Genomic DNA, 10743 nt, shown 5'->3' with positions numbered 1-10743 from the left:
TCCCCCCCCCCCCCCCCCCCCCCCCCCCCCCCCCCCCCCCCGCCCCAGCCACCTGGGCCTGTGGATTACTCCATCAGAGAGCCGACTCTTGTCACAGAGGCTGTTCAGGATCGGGGCAGGCAGGGCTACCTGAAGGCTGCATCATAGTCTGTCTTTTGAGACTGAAGATGGGCAACAGAGGAGGAAGGAAACCTAACATCCAGCCTCAGGAGCCCTTTTGTTCTTTAGCCAGAGCAGCAAAAGCTTTGGATGGCAAAGCCATTTCCTCCATTCCATGCCTCCCCTTGCACTCTGTGAGCAAGAGGGTCCTTTGCAAGTTGCTGTGTGCTTACACAGCTCCAGGGGGCTGTCCTGGCTCTCAGTTAGGGTCTACATTCCCCAGGGGGCAGGCCACTTGTCTTGATTTCTCTGTGTCCTCTATGGGACTCCTGGACACAGTGATGTCCAAGTAGTACTCCTGTCTTCCGTCAGAGGGTGCTTGTTCCCTAGGAAAGAAGACAGGGACGCTCCCCAAACTATAGACATTGGTCTTTTTGATTGTCTCTGGAGGGGAAGGAGGAGAGAGAAAGAGAAAGGGAAGGAAGGGAGAGAGAGGGAGGGAGAAGGAGAGAGAGACACAGAGAGAGACAGATAGAGAGACAGAGAGAGAGAGAGACAGAGAGAGATATAGAGAGAGACAGAGAGAGAGACAGAGACAGACAGAGACAGAGAGACAGACAGAGAATGAAACTGTCTTTGGCAGCATTTCCATTATTATCCCTGTGTGTAGATGTTTACAACTTGCCCATAAAAATGTGCTCCAGGATGAAACTTGGCATCCCTGGACTTGGTCAAAGACTCATCTCTGCTTCTTCCTAGCTGAGAAGTGGGAGTTACACCCTTCAGAACAGATTCAGGTTGGTGTACATAAATACACACACTCACAAACACAAATATACATGCACATCCCAGAATGAATGAATGAATGCAGACACATGCACAAGCACAGTGCTGATCTGGCTGGAGTGTGTCCCACGTTTGTAAACCACTCTCTCCTCTCACCAGCTGCATTCTATTTGAAAATCTAAGAAAAATAAGCACAGTCCGTGTACAAGGGAGGAGGAGACGCGGGAGGGAGCCCTCCAGAGACTTCCCAGAGATGGGAGGCTAGTGGTTTCAGGACAAAGGGAGCACGTGGCTTTCTTTTAATGTCTCCTTCTTCGTTCTGTCGTTCTTGCTTTGAATGGGGAAGCAGGACTCCCTTACTATTCAACTTCTTCCAGGCTGAGTTGGGGTTCCACCTCAGTCTTAAAGCTGTCCCTAATGATGCTAGCTCATTCTGATCCTGCCCCTTTCTGAACTCATATCATATTCAACACCTATCTGGTTAGGTGGTGCAGTGATCAGAGAGCTGGGTCTAGAGTTGAGAAGACCTGAGTTCAAATTTGGACTCAGACATCAAGTAGCTGTGTGACCTGGGGCAAGTCACTTAACCTCTGTCTGTCTCAGTTTCCTCAACTATAAAATGGGGATAATAAAAGCACCTACCTAGTAGGGTTGTTGTGAGGATCAAATAAGATAATATTTGTAAAGCATTTAGTACAGTGCTTGGCATACAGGACGTGTTATATCAATGCTATTCCCTTTCCCCTCTAGGTAGTATGATAGGTAGAAAGAGTTTTGTACTTGGAATCAACAGAGATCTGGATTTGAACCTTGTCTCTGATTTGAATATCTATGTGGCTATGGGAAAGTCATCTAATTTTTTTGAGTCTCGGTTTCCTGAACTGTAAAATGGGAATAATATACATATCTCACAAGGTTGTTGTGAGGCTCAAATGATGTTTCATATAAAAATCCTCCTAAATGTCGACTATTATGATTATTCTGACTCAGTTTCCTCAACTGTAAAACAGATAATAATATAGTTATTACCCATAAATTTTTCCTAGATTTGTTTTAGTTGACGCTAATCTATTTTCCCAATTAGACTATAACTTCTTTCAGAGCAGCAACTGAGTCTTATATATCTTTATTTCTCCCACAGCAGCTAACACAGTGAATTATATATTGAATCATTGACTGAATGATGCAATATTGGCTGGGTACCACTTGCTCATTCTTTGGGCAAGGACCCTTCCAGAGTCTGCCTGTGACGGAGGACAAATTCTAATAAAGCTGCACAGAGTCAGGGTCCACTGAATCCAGTGTCTAGTGCTCATCACAACTGATGGTCCCAGATGCCTTTGCCATGGGCCCCGTCTGAAGAAGGGACTCCCCTAGGCTGCCTATATTGGTTTCTCAGCTCCACCTAAACACTGGCTCTCCAAAGCTGGCTTTTTGCCTCTCTTTGCAGGAGACAAGAAAAACTATGTCTTTGCAGGCCCCATTTGTTAAATAAGAAAGTGAACTCTTGGCCAAGAGGCTCTGGGTGGTCCCCCCCAGATGCACTGGCAAGCCCTGGATCTCTGGGTTACCTGAGGGTTTCAAGAGGTGCCTAGTAATGGACCTATACCAGTAACAAACTATAGGCTTGAAGGATAGAGGGAGGGACAGGGCCCTTAGGAATAGCCTCTGAGTGATGCCAGCCACTTCATGGCGGCTTCTTCCACTTGGCTCAGCCCCTGTGCTCTTGGTGTTGGCACAGAATAGCACTCTCTGGCTTCTATTGGCTCTGCTACTCACCGTGGAGACAGGTCCACCAATAGGAATGGGTTGGGGAACTGAGCCAAAGAACCCGACCCCTCCCCAGCACATACATGCACACTCACACTGGCACACTTGTGACAGGAACAGCAGGAAAAGGAGAGCAATTACAGCACAAAGGAAAAGTTACCAAAATACCCTTTGGCTCTTATTAGGTCTTTCTGTCTCTCTCCCTTCCAACAGCAACCCCTTGCTTCCATAAAATAAAACCAGCCCAGGAAGAGAGAAAGTCAATGAATATGCATGTGCCCCCATGCCCACATGCATGCATCTGAGCAGAATCGTGCATTTTCCCACACAGAGGTGCTTGTGGTCTATTGGTCACCCCTCTCATGTGTTTTTCTCCAGGGAAGGAAAAACAATGGCATTTGCCTACTGAGCTCATGGCTTCTCCATGCCTATTCATGCCTGAATAGGCAAACACACAGGCACAACTCATAAACACACAGAGACCACCACACAGACATACATACACGTGAACATCACATATCTCTATAGATACACATTTGTTGAAATAACAGCAACACATATGCCAGATATCTAAACACATCAGGCACATGTAAGTACACATATCTACACGGGAGCAAAACCCCACCCACACAGACACATGCATTCATACACACAATGACACTTGTACAGACACATACACAATTCACAAAACCATAATCATGGATACCATAGGCATACACATCATAGGGATACACTCACACTCCTGACTCCTCAATTGCACTGAGCTCCAGGCTGCAGAGCCCCAGGTATCAGGGCACGTGTTCTGGGAGCCTGGGTGTTACCTGAATCCTTTGTCCAGGGAGATACACTTGGCCTCGTGCTGGCACAGGTTTATCCCAGGGATGCAGTGGTCAATCACTTCGTCACACAACTCTCCTGGAAGATGATACAGAACAGAAATGTCAGGATGCCACAGGGGAATGTCAATCAGGAAGAGACAAGCCCTGGCTATCTTGAGCTATGGGACTTTAGGCAGAGAGACTGAGTCACCGGGCTTCAAAATAAGATAACGACAATCTGAAAACCAGTTTTCTCTCTCTTGGGCTCATTCTACTCCCAGCCCTCAGTTTCCCCATATATCTCATGGAAGAAAGATACCCATGTCCTCCATACATGTGGGCAAGTCTCATTTAGTCACAATACTGGTATTTATTCATTTTTTGTCTTTTTTTTTTTCTGGACCTGAGATTTAATTGGTATGGGGAACTCTAGGTGAGGAAACTCCTTTTAGCAATGTAAGTTGTCAACTGCTCTGCAATTTACAGCCTTAGAAAGTTGCCCAGGCCACTAGGAGGTGAAATGACTTGTCCGGTCACACAGCCAACACATGTCAGAAGTTGGACATGAACCTCAGTCTTCCTGATGCTGCGGCCTGCTCTCTCTACACTGAGCAGCAGTGGCTCTCACTTGTCCGTATGGGAGCAGAAAAGCTAAACACAGACTAGACTTCATAGTCTTAGACCCAACGACTCTTGCTTTGACCTGTGACTCTTAGCAAAGGACACACACAGTAGCCTGGAAACTAGTTCTTGGGAATTTTATTTTAAATCACAGTCAATCACTATGTGGCAAGTACTGGGGATACCAATTCAAAAACGAGACAGACGTACCCTCAAGCACCTTACATTCAATGAGAAGGAGTACTGGGGAGTGGTAGCCAGGGAAGGGAGCATTGGTCTAGGCCAGGGTTCTTAACCTGGGGTTTGTGGGTCTGTATTTTTTATTTATATATATGTATGTGTGTATGTGTATGTACATATAATTTCCAGTTGTGTTTGACTCTTTGTGACTCCCTTTAGGGTTTTCTTGGCAGAGATACTGAAGTGGCTTGCCATTTCCTTTCCCACCTCATTTTACAGATGAGGAAACTGAGGCCAACAAGGTTAACTGACATGCCCAGGGTCACACAGTTAGTGTCTGAGGCCAGATTTGAACTCAGGAATATATATACATATAGATGTATGTATGTTTATGTGTATATATATATATGTGTGTGTGTGTGTATACGTATGTATATTATGTATATGACTGTATTTCATTGTGATTGGTTTCCTTTGTAATCTTATGCATTTTATTTTATGCATTTGAAAATATTGTTCCAAGAAAGGGTCCACAGGCCCCACCAGATTACTGTCACAAAAAAAGTTAAGAACCCTTGGTGTAGGCAGTTAGAGGGACTATGAGTGGAGCCACAGGTGGTAGGTTGGTGTGGTTTTTCCAGTAGCAACTGAATTAATTTTAGTCCTCTGAGCAAGAAAGTGAAAAAGGAAGGCATGAGGGTTGGAGAGGGAGGAGCCAGTGTCTAACACCATCCCTCCTAACCTTACTGTGCCACGGCATCTTGGTGTACTCATGTTAACTTTTGCATGACGATTATTGGTGTACCCATCTCATCTCTCCATGGAAGTGGATTGCAAGCACCTTCAGGTCAGGGACTATGCCTGATTCATCTCTGCCTCTCCTCAGTGCCTAGCACATAGGCTTACACTTAATAAATGTTTGTTGACTTGAACTGAACTGGCAGAGGTCCACTGATGAGCTGTTAACTCCCAGGTTATGCCTGTGGTGACTAGTGACACTTCATTTCTCAATCTAATGGCTTATTTAACTGTCCTCATTAGAAGCTGTTAATATATCAAATAGGTGTGTTTGGAGGGGGAAAAAAAGCAATTAGCTTTGGGAACAGAAGGCAAACACAGCATAAGTGATCACTTTGCCAGGCGCGAACACCATTGGGAAGGGCAACAGCCCACAGTGAACAGAGTAGTCATCAGTTAAATAAACAGCCCACTGGTTGGTCAAAAACCCACTTCAAGGCAGCGAGGAGTCTGTGATTCTGCTGTTGGGGACTGACACGAATGGAAGGACTTGGAAGAGAAGGGCAATAGGGCAGATGGCGGAGTCCGAGGGCATGTAAGTGGGACCCCATCCCTCTCTGCCTCCCCGTACCTGTGTAGTTGGGTGGGCACACACACACATAATTGTTGATCCCGTCCACACAGGTAGCGTTATTCTCACAGTCATTGTCCTCACAGTCATCTGGATTGATCTCGCATCGTTCCCCCTCGAAGCCCAGAGGGCAGGAACAGCTTTGGAAGGGAGAGAGAAGGGGAGGAAGTTAGAGGGAGAAGGGGGTCACAAGAGGAACAGAGAGGGGAGCAGAGATGGTTAGAAAGGCTTCTCACCCTGCCCTTCAAGGTTCCCAGAGGGAACAGTATCTGGTTTGGACAAGGAGACACAGCAAATCACCTTCTTGTGGGGGAACCCTGTTCCCCTAGAGCCACTAGAGGCTGCTTGGGAGAATCCTCCATTCAGGACCACTTTGGCCCGAGAGAGATTTGGAGAAGTCATCTACATCAGCTTCTTGATGAGAGGGCAGTGTGGTTCAGTGGAAGGTGTACTGGATGTGGAGTCAGAGGACCTGATGCTGTCATTTACTGCCTATGGAGTAAATTATTCTATGTTTCTAGACCTTATTTCCCTAATCTATTAAATAAGGGATTGGACTAGGTGACCTCAAAGGTCCTTTCTAGCTCTAACTGGAAGATCTCATGGGCAAGACTTCATCTCTCTCACTTCCCCAAACTTCTGGTTGCCTTTTCTATTCTCATGGATACCCAAGGGTGGAGCTCCCAGAACTGCCCTTGGGAGCCTTCTCTGGGTCTTCACTTAGCAGTAAGTTCTTTCTTAGGTCTAACTTAAATGCCCCCCCACCGCTGCATTTGGATTCTCCTTCCCTGGTCTTTGAGTTCTGTCCTTTGCGGAGTGAGAGAACAACTAATCCCTTGCCTCTTTCGAGTAGCTCCGATGCTTCCAGACAATTTCTTTGTTGCCTTTCTAGACTCAATTTCTCCTACCCCTCCTTTAATTATGCTTCAGACATGCCATGTTCACACTTTATAATTTATTGTCCTTGCTTACTTCTGAGCTCTCTTCAGTGTCTGTAATGTCAAGAAGATGAGGAGGGAGGATAGCTATGGAGCCAGGAACCAAGAACTCACCGAGCTTAAACCATCATTAATCAGAGCAAAATATTTTCTTTACTTGTCTCTATCTTAGTAATAATCTTAAAATTAAAAAAAAAATCCTAACAACCAATGACCTGTCCTTTGCCTGACCTTGCTCTCCTCCCTGGGATCATAGGAATGAGATAAGGCAGAGCAATTGGGTCTAGCAGCCCTGGGGACGTGGAGAGCTATGGCTCAAGTAATGGGGAGAAGGCCTCCCTCATTTATAAATAATCAGTGTAGTCAGCTAGTCACCATTGCCACGTCCAGACTCTAAGTCTATACATTTAAGATTTATACCTTGTCCATAAAAATGTGTTTGGAGATGAAATGTGGCACCCTGGCTCTCCCTATTCAGGCATGCTGAACTGACTTAGGAGTCAGTTAACAAAATTGGGAGAAATGAAAACTAGACAACTTGGGCTGACTCCTGAAATGCACAGGATCATAAATTTAGGGTTGAAAGGGACCTTAGAAATCATCTAGTCCAACTGCCTCATTTTAACAATGAGGAATTAGGCTCTGGGAAATAAAGTGAGAGACGGAGCCAGCACAGACCAGTGGGGAAGAGCTTTAGAGACAAAGGCTATCATGACAATTCAGATCCACTTACTACTTGTGCAACCATGAATACGTCACTTGAACTCTGTAGGCCTCATTTTCCTCACCTATAAAACGAAGAGGATGGACACAATGACCTCTACAGATGCCTCTCCATTCTAGATCTAGGATCCTAAGTGACCTGCCCAAGGTTACATGGACCCAGGCTTTGAACCAAAGTCTTAGCACCTTTTGTATTATACCATGCTGCCACTGATCTTTGCCCGGATGCTGACCCTCTTCTGCCCTTGGACATACTACATTCTTGCTACCACAGCAGGGGATGTTCAGTCTGAACGTACATAGGCCTGTCATGCAAAAGTGCCCCTGCCTCTCCCTGTCCACATTCTCTCTTCCCACAAATCACCTGCTTGGTCATGGGCCATGGGTCAGACAGGAGGCTTTAGAGGGAAAAAAAAAAAAGGTCTTGCAGCTGGGCTAGGTAGAAAGTCTTGCCTTTCAGGAGGACTTATTCAAAGTTATTAACTTATTTTTATTTAATATTTATTTAAGTTCTTATGATTGCTTGGGGGTGGAGCTGGGGTGGGGTGGGGGAGATAGGTAGTAGAGAGAGCTGCAAAGTAGAGAGAAGCAGTGTATTGCTGATTGGGCTGTGTGTGTGTGTCCATGGGGGCAGGAATGTGTGAGTGTGTGGAGAATTTCCTTCCCTGAAGGGAATCCCAGTGAGCCTCAGAGAGAGGGGGTCATGCTAATGGCATCAGGCTTAGAGATCGCCCTCTTAAGCGCTGGTTCATGTATTAAGAGCTGGAAGGAAGTCCAGAGGGTCAAGCATGCTGCCTACAGGTTACCTGCCTTCCCCAGCACTCCTGAGGGGCCCAAATCAGATTAAAATCTAATAGGGAAGTATTTAACAAAACAAATAAAAATACAATAGAATACAAATAATATTAATATGTACTTTTCTAAGTAGATATGTAGGCCACAGGGATCCTTATGATTTGATGGCCCCCATTTCTATTTGAATTTGACACTAGTCCCCCCCCCATTTTACAGATGAGAAAACTGAAGCCCAGATAGGTGAAGTGACTGTGCCCAGGGGCACACAGGTAGTGAGCAGCAGAGCTGGGATTCGAAGTCAGCTCTTCTCATTCCAAATCCAGTGCTTTATGAACTGATTGGTTGAAAGAATATAACCTATTGGGGAACCTTTAATTCAAAATATCTAGATATTTCTAAGACAATCCAGGAAGCTCCCCTTGACCAGCACCATTCCCCCCCTCCCCCCGATATTCTCCTGACCTAAAGAAAGAGAGTTATCTTATACCCGGGGCCAAACTGTAATATCCTCCCCACAGCTGAGCAAGCACGTCACCATGATGCTTGGGCAGTGGGTCCAGAGGCTCAGGACTTTGTTGCTCACTGTCACTCTGGCCCCACCCCACCTCCAATGCCCACCTTGAAAAGTATAAGCATTGTTAGTCTCCCTACCCCAGGGCCCTCACTAAATGACTTTTTGCCCCATGAGGGAGATGCTTTCTAACTCTGGCTAACAAAAATAAATGGTTTACACTCGGTGGAAATCTGAGTCTATCTCAGAAACATGGAATAAGAATCTACCAAATTCTAGTCTTGCTATATCTGGGACTTTTCCTTAAGAAAAATCAAGCACACGCATACCCACAAAACAGCTCCAAAAGTTGTTTCTAAGTTAGAAAAATGAACTTAAGTCCCTCAACTATTGGGGATGGAACCAAGACCCCCTGTACCATACCACCCAGCTAAGTTTTCACCTAACTGGCTAGGTATGAGAGCCAAACATGGGAAATGGAGTCCCCCACACTGCAAAGCAAACTTTTGCTCACCCGTGGATCCCTTGGGTGGGTGCAGGGCCTAAGGATGAGGTTTCAGCCCTTGAGGTGCATTTCCTGCCTCTGGCCTGTCCATGTCACCACCTCCCTATGATTTCCATGTGGTCTCCTTTCACCCTCATTCACTGCCTATCTGTGAGCCCCTGCACCAGGCAGTGGGTGGCTTGGCATTTCTCAGGCAGGAAAACTAACCTCAGCTTAAGTTTCAGTTTACAAGAGTAAAGATTTGACAGGCTTGGCAAGCAAATGTATGTATAGGCTCGGCCCTCCAGGGAGAGGAACAGAGGGAAGATAATTTCTTTCACAGACCACACAGTAGACTGGCTAAGAGGGCCTCTTCCCATAATGCCTCTGATAGTCACTTATTTTTCCCTTTTGGCTGTGATGGTTTCAGAGAATTTGACATCAAACTGCCTCTACGCCCCCTCCTCTGCCTGCTGGCAAACTAGTCTCAGGCCTTCTGGGGCAGTTGTGGGTTGAATTTCCACTCTCTTGATAGGTTCAAATTTCAGAACCCCTAGTCTGTGCCCCTTACTGAGGCTTCTGCCTTCTGAGTCCATAGCTTCATAAAACAGGGCCCTCAAAATGCTCTCTGTGGCAGAGCCTGGGCCTGCTGGACAGGGTGCCCAAGGGTCTGGGAGAGGTAGGAGCTGAGCCCCTTGGTTGGGGCAACCCCTCTCCCCCAGGTTCAAATGGTCTCATCCTCCTAAATCTTGGTCTTAATGCTTTAGGCCACTGAGTTAGAGTAGAGGATTCCAAGCACTTAGCACGATGCTTGGCACATAGTATGTACTTATTAAATGTTTACTGATTTGTTAATTGATTATGAGGTAAAGAGAAGAGCAGAGAGGATGATCATAGATACTCAGCCAGTCTCTATGGGAGGAAAAGCTGAGGTGGATCTGAGTGAGGTCTAGGGGAATTCTGGGCTAAGCCCAGGACAGGTGCGACTTCAATCCTCAATCATGCTCTGTCACCCACACTCTGACTGGCACAAGGCAAGATGGGAAGGACCTTGGGAGGTCATCCTGATGTCTTCAGGCAGGCACAATCACCTCCTTCAGTTGCCTGTTTGGATCCCAGGGAATTCTAACTTAAAGCTTTCTTGCTGAAGTCTGAGACCCCTTTGGTAGATAGGGAGAGCACCTTAGGAGCTCCTGCTACCTGAATCCATTCCTGTTGGTTTCGCTGAGGTGGCAGGTCCCTCCATGCTGACAGGGATTCTGGATGCATGTGTTGATGGGCATGTTGCAATCCCGGCCCTGAAGAAAAGAAGGGGAGATATACCAGGTTAGTGATGGCCCCAGTGGATGAGCTAGCCTTAGGATGGCCTTATGGGGGCAAAAAGTATAGGAAACATGCCTGTGTTTTCCAGAGAGCACCAAGATGTGTTTGGGGAGAGTTGGCTGTATGTTCAAGGCCTCCCCCAGCAGGTCTCTGGAAAGCTCAATTCCTTTCCCTCAGGGTTCTCTCCTCCCTCATTCTACCCCTGTGAGCCTTCTGAGGCTGAGAGGATTGGGACCAGCATGTCTGGTGAGCTGTTTGGTTGTTGGTGTGAAGAGCAGTGAGAGAGAGAGAGAGAGAGAGAGAGAGAGAGAGAGAGAGAGAGAGAG

At 46.5% G+C, this 10743-nt stretch overlaps 1 protein-coding gene across 1 annotated transcript in view; it reads right to left on the bottom strand.

Annotated features, from left to right (window-relative positions):
* Positions 1–10743, bottom strand: part of SLIT3 (slit guidance ligand 3) — a 722516-nt gene that overhangs the window by 32437 nt on the left and 679336 nt on the right. The window contains exons 24-26 of the mRNA XM_027841688.1: positions 10295–10392; positions 5644–5783; positions 3477–3570 (exon numbers count right to left, since the gene is read on the bottom strand). Coding sequence (XP_027697489.1) covers positions 3477–3570; positions 5644–5783; positions 10295–10392 — 332 coding nt within the window. The remainder of the gene's footprint in view (positions 1–3476; positions 3571–5643; positions 5784–10294; positions 10393–10743) is intronic.

Source organism: Vombatus ursinus, unplaced genomic scaffold, assembly GCF_900497805.2.
Source record: "Vombatus ursinus unplaced genomic scaffold, bare-nosed wombat genome assembly UNPS02014863.1, whole genome shotgun sequence".
NCBI classification, from domain to species: domain Eukaryota; kingdom Metazoa; phylum Chordata; class Mammalia; order Diprotodontia; family Vombatidae; genus Vombatus; species Vombatus ursinus.
The sequence above is the reverse complement of the archived record's forward strand: the minus strand, read 5'-3'. Positions and strand labels throughout refer to the sequence as shown.